Source organism: Ambystoma mexicanum, chromosome 11, assembly GCF_040938575.1.
Source record: "Ambystoma mexicanum isolate Mex_15411 chromosome 11, UKY_AmexF1_1, whole genome shotgun sequence".
NCBI classification, from domain to species: domain Eukaryota; kingdom Metazoa; phylum Chordata; class Amphibia; order Caudata; family Ambystomatidae; genus Ambystoma; species Ambystoma mexicanum.
Window position 1 is genome coordinate 940,389,219 of NC_090934.1, and position 13,846 is coordinate 940,403,064.

The 13,846-nt window shown below is 44.1% G+C and overlaps 1 protein-coding gene across 7 annotated transcripts in view; it reads right to left on the reverse strand.

The window, feature by feature from the left end:
• The window catches only part of LOC138503953 (uncharacterized), an 863,233-nt gene that overhangs the window by 271,688 nt on the left and 577,699 nt on the right, over positions 1–13,846 (reverse strand). For all 7 annotated transcript variants that reach the window (XM_069624086.1, XM_069624084.1, XM_069624081.1 and 4 more), the window contains one exon: positions 12,701–12,786. In XM_069624086.1, coding sequence (XP_069480187.1) covers positions 12,701–12,786 — 86 coding nt within the window. Of the gene's footprint in view, positions 1–12,700; positions 12,787–13,846 lie in introns of those variants that run through there.

Here is a 13,846-nt window from a genome sequence, read left to right on the forward strand (position 1 = left end):
CTTTATTGGTGCACAAAGTGTCCCCCTATCAGTACACCCACTGGATAACGAACGTCAGGGGCCTACGAAAGCACCCAGATCCTATATAGTGATTCCAGTTCCAAGAAAAGCTAATGATGAAGCAAATGACTTAAAGTTGAATGTAATTAGCAGCGATACGTATACACATGAGGTGATGAATGAGAGAAAAAGCTGGAGACAGGGTCAGCACGGAATGAATGATAATGTAGCACTGGCCACGGCACGCACCCACACACAGAATGCACACAAACAAGGGCAAGTGTCAATGGCTACAAGGCCTCCAACGAAGGCAGCAGAGAAGGAGAGACTGCCTGCCGAACAATTAATTCCAGAGAATAGTGGAAATGACCAAGAAAAGCCAAGTGAAACACCAAAGACGGCGAGAATAGCAAAATCCCTCAAAAGAACAGAATTGGCCACAAAAGACCTTACAGAAAAGACACAAACGCTGATAGAGTAGGTGTTCCCCTTTATAGTCAGAGCAAAGAAACTGCACGAGGAGCTGAAAAGCAGGGCTATAGAGACCACAACAGCAAGCACAACAGCCCGAAAGCAAGAAATAAGCACCAGATCTATGATACAGCCACACATTGAAGAGCTGGGAAGCCAATGGCGGTTAAGGGAAATTTATGACAACGTACAAAGAGGAAGGAGAGAAAAAACAAACCCCTCTCCTACCACAGGGATACAGTTAAGGCAGCCAGCTCCACCGAGATACCTAGAGAGGAAGAGCAGCACAGACGCATTTAGAGACATAGTCATGGCAAACTACAGAAGAATGCTGAGAATCAAGAGAAGCCCTCACGAAGATAACAATGAACTTAACGATTGCCTGGACAGCACAGCCCATCTTGGAAACAACATATGGTACCAGCACATGAAGGAAAAGGGACAAAGCCAGTCAGAAGGAGAATGCTTTGTCTGTGCACTCCTGCCATACAGTATGGGAAAATCCAAGATCTTTGTGGCTGTAGAAATTGATGTCCAGACAGCACACTGCATGTCGCACGTAGCAATGTGCAAGACCAGAGGCCAGTTCATGGGCAGTGATGCCTCCCTGAAATGAACAACTGAAGCAACGGATCCGGATAAGGACGATTATGTTCAAGACATAAAAACAAGAAACAGAGCTAATACTAAGAACCATGTGATCAGGTATGAGAACCCTGACGTAAAAGGGGCAGGAATTAGATGGGAAGTGAATCAGAAGCTAAATGTCCGAGGAGAAACCCCAGAAGAGGCCCGAAGTTGGAAGAACAGAGGCCAGATGCAGATTTGGGGAACAGTGCTGTCACCAGACGGATGGGAAAAGGGAGTGGTGATCTGCAGAGCCTGGATGGTCACCGAACATTACAAACCTACCATCAACATAGTGCGGAATGGATGCAAGCCATTATGAAAAAACTTGCAAGATTACTCACATGGGTCGAAGACAGAGGGGGATCCCTGCAGATAATACCACTGGAGAACCCAAAATTATGCTTCAGAAACAATGGTACAATGAAGATGGGAGAAAATCAGAACTGTGGACGAGTCTTCGACGCCCCAGGAATGATACATGGGAACGCAGTAATTATGGATCATTACTGGGCGTGTGGATCCAAAGCATATATAAGGCTGCCGAGAAACTAGGGAGGCATGTGCACAATAGTGAATGTCCATGTTCCTGCACTAGTGATCCCCAAGAATGACCTGAAATTGGACAGTTTCCCGAAAGCAGATGCTCATCTAAGGAGAAGGAGATCTGTGGGACTAGTATCCAGGATGAAAAGAGAAAATTACTTTTCTGCCAAATCAGAAGAGGCATTTCGTGCAATCCCCTACGAGCACAGGCTATTCAGCCTTACCTCAACAGTATTCACAACATTACTCCTGCCCCACATCAAAATTGAAGTGAATGCTAAATGGTTGCAGATAACCAGGTGGGAGTTATTACAGACCATCAATACCACTATAAAAGGATTCAACGCGATCAAAGAAGAGCTGAGAGCAATCAGGCTGATGACCCTTCAAAACAGATATGTGCTTGACATGATCACAGCAATGGATGGAGGTGTTTGTGCAAAAATTGGAGAATAATGTTGCACATTTGTACCATTACACAATGAAGAAAATGGAACCCTAACAGAGGCCATAAGTATGTTGACAAGCCTAAAAAACCAGATGATCTATGAAAGTGATGAAGTGGACGATGACAGCTGGTTTGGAGACCTATTCTCGTGGGTCCCACAATGGATGGCAGACATATTCAAGTTTCTGTGAGCTCTCCTAGCAATGGTATTGCTAGGATTTTGCGTTATCAAGATAATCATTACACAGTGCCAGAAAACTGCGAAGAAAGCCATAGGGATGAAAATAATGGTTGATGTTGAGCCAAGATGGAAATCTAGAGACCTGAGTGATGAAGAAATAAGAGACTTCGTGAAGGCCAGCAAATTTGCGCCAGAAGGAATAAAATTCACATATCCTAAAAAGCGAAGGAGGTATGAAGGAAAATGGATCTATTGCAGTCCAAATGGACAATGCCAGCTGATGACCTCGAACAAAGATGAACATGTGAAAACAGCAGGGAGTTTGAAAGGCGTGATAAAAATATGGACTCCGATGACGCACATGTTCACACCAGCATGTGCCAACCCTGAAGACGATGAACAAAACACTGAAGAATCAAAGGAAATAGAGATAAAAAATGAAGCAGAAGTAGTCGATGAACCGACCAGAGGGGGGAGTGTAAAGGAGGTTCCAGACATGACCTGCACCTCTGCCCCTCATTTCGAGCTACCAGGAAGGTACTCGCCAAGGTATGTGACGTATGAAGAGCAAATGAACCATCAGAGAGTTGCACTGGGACTCTGCCCAGTGTACATTAGAAGATCTGTACCTGTTGAAGCGTCCATAACCAGACAACCTTGGGCAGCGCGGTCCCCTATCAGACAGCCATATCAGCCCATGATACGAAATGAGGAGAACCTACATACAGTCCACGAAGAAACCCCAAGAGCCTTAATGGAGGGCCAATGGAAATAAGCATGGCCCGACCCAGCACGTGAGTAAGCAGAGTCAACTATTGAAAATGAGACATCAGAACAAGCTGTTATACAACTCGATATAATGAGCACAGGAAGGAGACGATACTGACAACAAGGAAACGTGTAACTAGACATGATGAGAACGACCGTCCTATCAAACGTGTGTAAATAGGCTTGGAACGCAAGATGCTAAGAAACCGATACTGCTTGCAAATGCTTAGTAGAAAATAGAGCGGCAAGCGCCAACCATATATCTACCTCAATAAGGCACATTATACAAGTGCGACTCCATTTTGTAAAGCAGAAATGGGCCTAGGCTGCCAGAGGCCTGACAGGCCAAGTTTCGCAACTCAGCCTGAACAGAGAGGAAGAGCGGAATCGAAACTCAACAGAGAACGGCTCATGCCTGGGAAATCGGGGTCACCCAGAGAAGGGGAAGAGAGCGTCGGCGCGCAAGAACCAAACTTCGGAGCATACCAGCTCGCCCGTGAAGGTCAAAATAAGAGAGGCCCAGGCAGGTGGCAGCAGAATTAAATACAATAAAAGCTGGAAGCTGAAGCAAATTCATGGTGAACAGACACGTGACCAGCCAGGCGCGGAGAGGTACCATCGCCTGATGGCATCCAGAACCCAGGATGCCATAACTTTTCCCGATAAGAGACTACAGTCTCGAGGCCAAACCCAGCCAACTAATTGACACATAGCCCTAAGATACTGATTGATGGAAGGGAGGCAGGGTGAAACTTGGTACACCAGGCCCTTAGGTGTCCAATCTGCATGCTGCTAATTAAAATGTGGATTTATGTCTAGGGGTGTGACCTGACCAATCACAATGGACCAAGTTATCTGGAGTCCTATAGATAGTTGAACCAATGAGACGTTGTACTTATAGTGACGTCAATTACGTGTGATGTAGTGGGTTGGGCGTAGACGCCCACCAGATAAGAGTTATCCAATCCGCATGTCCTATTATCATATACAGATATTGCACCTATACTTAAATTAACTTTCCTACCCAATCATATTGCATGTCCAGTTTTGTAGAGTTAGACGTCAATGATGACGAACATTGCCTATAAGAATTACTGTTCAAATGAGGTTTGAGGAAGTCGGAGCGAGACAGGTGATCGCACTACAGCTGATTCCCATTTGTTTCCCTGTTTGATGTATGTATCATTAAACGGACTTCCCTTTGACAAACTACTGAGTTCTCGTTATTGAGTCGTGTCGGAGTAAGTGAATCCTGCACCCCCTGTCCTCACATGGTGCAGCTATCTTGTCTTACAAGTTCTAGAGGGTGAGTGCTGACCAATGGGTCCGTCAGCAAATTCCTCTCCTCCAGAACATCCCGGTTCCCAATTTCCCACTGGCCAGTCTCCCTTGGCCCAGCACCCTCACCTGTCAGTGAGGCAAAAACCCTGGGGTCATTTCTGACTTCACTCTCTCCTTCTCTTCTCACAACTCGGACATCTCTAAAAAGTCCCACTACGAGCTGCACCTCCTCAGAGGTACTTGTCTCACCTTCCTCCAAAGGCTCACCATCTCCAGAGCCCTGGTTCTCTCTAGGCTGAACCACTGCAACAGCCTCTTTCTCAATCTACCTACTTCTCTCCGCCAACTACAACTCATCCAGAACAGAGCTGCAAGACTTATCCTTGGCCTGAAGTCCAGGGTCTGCATCTCTCCGGCTCTGAAATCCCTTCACTGTGTCTTCTAAGATCAAGTTCAAGACCCTCTGCATACTCCACAAGGCTTTCTGGGGCCGGGTCCCACACGATCTATAATGCTCTCTTCCTAAAAACTCTCTTTCTGGAGCCCTCTGCTTGGCCTCCTCCAACTCTGTGGGTGTGGGCTGTTTTTCCAAGCAGAGATTTGGGGTTAGATCTTTATCCGCTGGAGGTGCCTCCCTCTGGACCAGCCTCCCTGCCTCACTCTGGCTTGAGCCAGAACTCCTTAAGTTCCGGAAACGCCTCAAGACCATTTTATCTTCATCTTTCCCTCTCCCTTGCTAACCTCCCCTCTCTTTCTCTCAAGCCACACTCCTCCATCTATCCCCTAACTTTGCTTAATTTTTGCCGACTGGTCACCTGGCTCACCTCTTTCCATGAGAGGGGTAACCCCCACTGCACTTCAGCATAAGTTCCATAAGAGAAGTAACATCTGTGCACTTAACCGTGGGTCCTGCTGGACTGGGCGCACTTGTTTCCCCCTCTCGCCTCCCTTCCTCCCTTACACCTCCGTCTGTACACTTGCATGGCCTGAATTTACTAGGCCTAGTAAGTTCTGTCTTGCCCCCCCTTTGTCTCCCCTCCCAAATCTGGTTGCGCCTGTTACACTTCATGCACTTGCACAAGGTGAAATGCTGTCAGGCGTAGTACGCTATTATCTTTGTGTTAGATCATTCGGAAACCTCAAGTCCTAAGAAGGACTACTGTTTTTCCCTTGCTCCCTTCCCGCTTTGAAGCCCTTCACTTGTGTATAAGTGCTATACAGATACACAATTACAATTTAGTACTGGGACGAGGAGGAGGCGTAGAGTACTAAGGAGTACCACGCAAGACCAAAGTGAGCAGTCTAGACAATCTAGACTTGATCAGTGTATAAAAACTGAGTGTGGACCCAAACTAATGCCGAGCCATCCCTGGAGGAACCACGAGTCCAGAGAAAGGAGTGCTGGAGAGAAGGCAGACCAGGACGCCACAAAGGGAGCACAATGCCACAAGGAGGGCCCTGTGTCTAGGGACCACTCCGCAAAGGATGAACAAGTAGCTCCTGTTGCCACTTTGGGATGGCAAACATGCAGAGCACGAAGCATGATCGCTAGAAGGATATTTCCTTTGAGGAACCAACGCAAGCAGAAGGGTATCGCTGACCAGCAAGGAAACACAAAGGCGGGTCAGAAGCATCACAGAGCTCTGAGAGCATCGCGGACCATAGAGACAGGTACATGAGTGAGAGGGGAGGTGAAAGGGGGCCAAGGCAATGGTTTAGAAGCTGGGAACCAGTACAAGGAACCTTAGGAGACTTTATTTTGTTGTTTTGCCCTTGACGAAGAACCTTTCGTTTTCCTATAACTGAAAATGGGGGAAACTGAGAAGATCATCCCTTTTTCTTTAGTTGATTTAGAATATAAGGGAAGGGAATACGTTTCTGACACAATGGTGGAACATTTACTTTTGACAAAACCTCCTGACAGAATCCTTAGTTTATTTGAGGCAGGGAAACCCCTCTTAGACATAGGGACAGTTAGTGGTTTCCTTTGGTTAATAAAAATCAATAACCAAAAACATAGCACCTGTGTGTCAGTGTCCTACTTCTACGCCCTTACAGAACATTGGTTTGCAATGCTCAAAGATGGACTTGGGCTGTTCGGGTCTTAGGAACCCTTTGAGTGCCACCTCCATAAAATCTTCTTCTTTGAAAGGGGGGAAGTGACTCTTTACTGATATTGTGTGGGGTGGAAGTTTTAAAATCCAAGAAAGTCATGATAGCTAGAACTGAGGATGGTATCTCTCAATACAATAACTCGACAGCTGAACTTCCTGTATCAGGGACAGGAAATCATTGCCTCCTATTCGTTGATATCACTGCGGGGCGGGAGAATTTTGAACGAACATGTAATAATGACTGTCAGTCTTTAGTACCTAGGGCACCTTTAGGGAGGGAGTGATTAAGTCTACTGGCCCTTTGAGGGATGTGCAGACAGGCCATGGATCTGGTCGTAACTGGGTAGACCTTCCTTCGCCTTTTGTCTTAGAATTTGTGTTGGGTTCCCATTTGAATGAAAATGTACTACTAAATTGTTCCAACATTTTAGCTTTGTTTAATGAAGTTCCCCATTTGAGATTAATTTCCACAAAGGATATTGAACTTGTTGAATTCTTTGATGATTATAGAATGGACACTCCCTTACCCTCTAAGGCAGTTTTGGCTCTGTTAATGGAGGCAGCAAAATCCCTAAGAGACATTGCATATGATTTACACCCCAATCCAGGGAACCTAGGCTGATCCGGCCTCCGTAAGCCCTCAAAAAGAAACATAAATAAAGGTCTGGGAAGTAATGGTTTCCCTAAAGGGAACCTAAAATCTCAAGGATGATCGGGAAGTGCACTTTGTAAATGTGTCCAGTCTTACATCTGCCTCTCGAGATAATTGGACCTGGCTTCCTGGAGTGTCAGAAGACAAAAATTAATTGAAAGCTAGTGGCAGACACTGCCTTTAACAATAAGAGTGAATTGAGTATTAAGTCCAAAAAATTCTCTGTGCTGTCTGGAATGTGCGAGGATGTGAAAAGTTGAAGAATGATAGTAAGCTTGTTAAATTGCTTAGTCAATGCTCAATTGTATTCCTCCAAGAGAGCTGTGTAATTAATCAATTATTATGAGATGGCTATCAGACTTTCCAACATCTTGCTGTAAACACTCATGGGGGTAGGCCTACACAAGGTCTCCTTATTGTGGTTGACAGCAAATTGGGGCATGTGGTGAAATGTTTGTTTATCAAAGGACTTCAGAGGTATTTGAGCTGTGGACTTTTGTTTTATTTACTTATTGGTCCTTTATATAGCACCTATACACTTGACAAGCGCTCCAATGCAGGGAGGGTGATTGTCAAGCTAAATCGACATTCTTAATAGGCCTTGGAACATTCCGAATGGGCAAGTGCTATGTGTTTAGAGGTACAACATAGAACAAGGAGGAATTCAAACTGTTTACAACATATGACATTATTATTGTACGTGCCTGACGGTCGTTTCAATAATGCAAGAGCTATACATAAAGAGAGGGAGAAGGGGGTGCAGTAGGCTAAGACAAACAGAATAATGATAAGTGCATGAGATATGCAGTAGGAGAGGTGGGGTGTGAGAGGTGTAGCAGGTAGAGGCACACTAGACACAAAAACGAAAGTGGCTGCAGATGTAAAGTCACAAGAAATCGAAATTGGGTGAGCTGCCAACTCACAAATAAATTTGCAGGGGTGCATGACGTTCTGGTGGGCCAGGAACGAGGGGTCACAGTCTGCCTTCTAAGTCCAAGAGACTTCATTATGATGTGCTGAGTGGGTGGAGGGGAAATCGGTCCAACCAAGCCCGGCCTGGCACAGACAGGGCCTTAGATCGCGGGCGTTGTAGTTCGGTCGGCATTCGCCTGCCGGCTCGCCCGATTGGTGGTGAAGAAGGTGAAATGCCCAATCACGGAGGAGAAGGCTCAGGCCAGGCCCTCCAGTGTTGCTGGTAAAAGCATCGGCCATCATGGAGAGGAGGCCGGGTTCAAGAAAGAAAGGTGTTTTGTAACACTGGCGTGCAGCTGCAGATGGATGCTGCTGTTTAAACAACAATGGAGACATTCTTTTTTTGTTTCTTTGAAAAATAAAGGAGAATTTGCAGAATGCCGAGATTTATATAGGCGCCCAGTGCGCTGCGTGTCCAGGCCCCATAATAGGCCTACAGGGCTTACCTTCTGTGCTGTAATGGGGGATCCTGGGGGTGGGGAGTCCTCAGGCCTCGAGGCCATGAGGTGGGAGAGAAGCCCCTGCATAGATGGAGGTCCTCAGAGAGTGGGGCCACTGGCAGGACAACCCAACATATTCTATTACATGACAAACATACATGACATACAAACATGACAACCCTACATATTCAATTTATTAACGTTTATTGGCATCCTTCTCACTCTTCAAACCAGGATTTTGCTCTGAATCTGAACAGTATCTTAGAGAATTTTATATCTAAAGCCACTGGAGGGATAATATTCTTGTGGGGGATTGGAACTCGAGTGTCTATCCCCTGACAAGTGTGTGGATTTGGGGAGGGATTGGCAAATTGATTACTGTAAACGTTTGATTGAATACAGTAATTATTGGAATGAAATAATGAATGAGTGGTGTCTTTTAATGCTTAACGGGAATGCCATTGGAGATATACCGACCAACCCAACATGGCATAGAGAGGGCTTGACATCTTGGATTGACTTCTTTCTTTCAGAGAATCTTTTCCATAAGTCTGTGTGTTTTTCAATTTTGGTGAATGTGCACAGTGAGCAATTTATGTTGAGTGTAACCATGAGAATTGATACTAGGCCTTGCACCAGAACTGTTTGTAAAGACTTACGATTAATACTAAGAAAACTCCTATTAATTGGAATGCTTGAAATTTAGCTTTCTTTAATAATGAAATGGACTACATACAGCTCTCATCCACGCTACATTTCAAGTTTTCGACATTCACATCTAAGGCGTTGCCCACTTTCATGATCCCACTGATACAATCTTGTAATAATAAACAGTGTGGGGTGAACACACAGCAGGAACATAGGTTCGAAAGGGTTGTTCAAGACCAAAAAGAAAAATTTGACATGATTTAAAGGTGATCCTTGGCTGTTGAATCTCAGTAGATCAAAGGATAAACTTAATAAAGAAGGTGAAGCAGAAATATAAGAACTGGATAGACGCTCATAGACTTTTACAATTTCAACATGATGGGGAAGCAATGCTGGAAGCGATCTTAATGCATGATGCTAAGAATTTCTTACTCCAGAACAAGAAGGGACCCAATTTGGACTGTTTAACAAACCCTATCCCAAAGAGTGTATTGACATTACATTTTGGGGCACTTTATTCCGCACACAATCTAGAAGTGCACGACTGTCAACATTCCTTAGGTCTGAAGTATCAGAAGACTGAATTCTGACTATTATCCAAGCCAGTTAGAATTCTCGTGCCCCGGGACCAAATGGTCCTTGTAACATGATGATGAAACTGGCTCCAAGTTTGTGGGCACTAATTTTGTTTGTCCTTCTTTAATAACATAATAAAAGCCAGAACCTTACCACATACTTGGAAATGTTCAGTAACTGTTTCCATATTCAAGAAAGGAGATTGTACGTCACCTCCCTGTTATCGCCCCATCGCCCTCCTAGATGCTGACAGAAATGTTTTTTCGCTGTTGCTACTAAAGGAAATCAAGGAATGAATAAAGCAGACTAATCGATTATCCAAATTCCTCACTTGCTTTAGGAGAGAGATGGGGACTGAATTAAATGGGTTGGTGGTTAATGCCCTTATTGAAGACTTGGGTACAAAGGGAGCAGATCATTTGTATGTGGTTTGTGTGGATCTTACCCTGACATTTGATATGGTAGATAGATCTAAACTTTGGACCAAATTAAGGAAGTGGAACATATCCTACTCACTTCTATCAATATTGGTACATTTACACACTAATACCAACCTTAGGGTGAGACTTGACATGCAGGGCACTGTTTCTGAATCTATCTCTATGGCGAGGGGATTTCAGCATGGGTGCACTTTGGCCGCTTGCTTTTTAATCTTTACATGTCTGACCTAGGTACATTTTTAGATTCTGTTGTCTTTGTTCCCCCGAAGAGAGGATGTTTTGCTTGCCCTTGGCTCAGCTACATGGATGATGTTCTTATAAAGGAGAGAACTCAGGTGGGCCTCCAAATTCTTTAAACTAGTTTTAACGAGTATACTTGTTTGGATGAGCAAATCCTTCAAAGACTGTTGTATTTTATTGGGGCGAGGGATCGGTCCCCTAATTATACTTGCCGACTAGGAAATAGGAACCTGAGAATTGTTAAAAGTGTTAAATATCTGGCCTTTACTATTATGAGGGCTACCAGTCGATCAGCTTGGCGTGACAATTTGATGGAGAAAGGGTCACAATTTGGGTCCCAGATGCTCACTATTTCTAGGACATACTGCTGTTTTTCCATGACTCCAATTGTCTCCTTCTAAAAGCTTACGGTTATGCCGGCAATCCTGTATGAACTAGAAGTGAGTTCATTTTCAGAAAAGTTTGAGTTTGGGAAACTGGAAGGTAAAATATGGTGGAAGGCCCTGAATCTACCAAATTGTGTTCCAGTGGTGATTATCAGATATGAGCTAGGATTGGTGTCTTTGCATTGTGTAATTTTGTGGAAACCCCTGTCACGCTATAGGAAAATTGTTATGGGAGTATACAATACATTATATTGAATGTTGGGAAACCAACTGGGAAAATAAAATTCAGCCTGTCTAATGAGTTTTAAGAACAAGTGCATCATGGCCTTTGACAGGGCATACATAGCCTTAAAACATTTAATTACAAATCCTGAGCGGGCGAAGAGGAACTCCTTTGATCTGGATTGGGCTTTAACCTGTGAAAATAGGGCATTGTATAAACTGTTTGGGGACCTCCGTTTGGAGAATAAACAACGGGGCACTACATTGAAATATGTCAGATGGCCGGGCAATGAGAACCTGTCCTAGTCTGAAATATAACCGTATTCATAGACAAGAGGTCTTTTGCCTGAGAAGTTCGATTGATCATGAATGTAGATTTTGTCTGACAGAGGTTGAACCCTTAAAGCATATTGTTATTCACTGCCCGTTGCTTCAGTTTTTAAGAGAACAATGTTTTAGTAAATATGTACATGATACAAAGTAACTGAATTAAACTGCTTTTTGGCATAGGATTTTTAGTGGACAAGCAATCTCTTTATTAATTACGACTGTTGCACACATGTGCTTTGAAATTCACCTTTGAGGCCCATTTATTTTTCAAGTTACATTTATTTTTCAAGTTATCTTGTGGGAAGAAAACCCCAAATCCTCCTTAGAGGAATTGGGCTACCATGCTACATTCACTGGCATTGTGATATATATATAAATAGGACCAGAGTCCCTTTTGGTTCCCAGTCCACCCCTGCATGTGTGATCATAACTGATAACAGGCAGACTTTTCAACAACTAAACCTCTACCTGTGAGTGTGTGTGTCCTGAGCTGCAGCTTTCCTATGGTAGCATATCATACTAGTATCACAATGTTCTACTAGAAGAGGAGAACTCACACCCTTTAATAGGACAAACCTTGGTGAACTGTTTGCGTCTGGTACCGCCTCTCCCTAAATGATGCATCAGGTAGGTCTGTAACATGTAAAATATGCCATGTGTTGACATGTCCAGCAATGTTGGTGGCCATAAACATATTGCATGTGTGAATCTTGGATGGGGTGGAAAAGCAGATTTTGCCTTCGGGCAGGCGAGTAGGCTCAGGGTGTTGCTGCCTGGTAAGTAAAACACCATGTCCTTGTATTTTGGGGCATATGTTTGGTGGTTCCTTCAGGACACCTGGTTTGGGGCGCAGAAGTCCCTTATGACAGAAAGGAAAACCAGGTTACTTATATCTTCATCTATGATGGGTCAGTTGGCTGTAGCTTGGGGGATATACCGATCAAATCAACAAGGTTGAAGATATCTAGAGTGTGTCCCCTGCATCAACCTTAATGATGCATCAGTGTATGCCTGAAGCCCATCTTAGAGCATGCCTGATAAAAATCCTATGATCTTTTAGTGCAATGAGCTAATGGCAGGAAGGTTTTGAAAGGCGAATTCAGAGGAGTTTCCCCAACTGCTATATTCTTGGGGTGCTTTTAAACTCTAAAGACAGGCTGTCCCAGGAAGAAGAGCTCTACTAATAGGGACCTCGCACCTACTGGTCATTCAAACAGATTTGTGATTTGAGAATGGAGAGTGACAGACTCATGGACATGGGCATCACCAGAAACTAGCCAACTAGTGAAATGTTGCCTCGTAAAGAGGGGACAGTTGAAGAGAGATTTGAATTACCAACTAAAAGACAACAAACTCACTGCAGGAAGCCGAACCGATCAGTGACCTTGTACAAATTGAAATCAGCATCTTCCCAGGGATCGATCTGAGCTCCTGCATGCCTGCCCTGCAAAAGAAAGTGATCAGAGTTTATGCAGTCTGGCTTTAAAAGGTAAACTTAGTAAGGCATGTCATCTCTCTAAACATGAAGGCTGGCAGAAGAAAGAACTACTTGCAAAAACAAAAACACTTCCAGTAATTAATGTGCAGAAAATCAAGCATCCATCACAGCCACAGACATCATTAAAATACCTCGTAAAAAGCAGAGTAAATAACACAAACTATGGTCGTCAGTAGTTCCTCATTTAGAAACCACAGACGGGCAAGATTTGCAAAGGATAGAGAAACAGGGTATTACAAGACATTGGGATCAGGATTTCTGAAGTTACTTGTCCTTTCATTGCTTGTCAAGGAAGCAGTTACAAAGATACATGATTGGTGCTAGAGTTCCTGGCACTATGCTTATTTTTTCTGGAGCTTTAATAGTTCTACAAATATACTTTAATCATGACATAGTCTAAGGACCAAAATAGGGCACCCAGCAAAATGTGCCTCTACACCCACGTACACTCCTTAAGCTAAAAGAACATGACTGGGTGTGAGGTGGGATGTCTACGATACATGAAGAAGGTACTTGTTGAAAATGAGGGTCTTGAGCTCCTTTCTAAATTGCAGGTGGATGGATGCGTGTCTAGTATTCACAGGAATGAGACTCTGCAGCCTAGGGACATAGATTGAGATTGCCCGTTTCCTGTTTTCTTTTCTTTTTTGTGGCTCTCATCTGGCCAGAACGTGGCTTCTTTTGGTAAGTTGCCCACCAGAGATGGTGACATTCTCAGGTAGCTAGGATGGAACATGCAAAGCGACAGCTTTGTAAATGATGCATCTGGTCTTGAAGGTGATGCATTCTTTTTGTGGCAATCAATGTAGTTCAGTAAGCGTGGGCATAATGGGATCAAATTTGCTGAACCTTTTGATGAGGCTGGCTGTGGCTGCAGGATGCTTCTCATTGGTACCAGAATGCATGTGGGTAGGCTGGTCAGTAGTGTGCTCTCACCATCCAGGTGAGAAAGAATGTGGGTGTTGGCTCATGTCTTAGCAGAGGGGAGAAGAACTATAGATTTAGG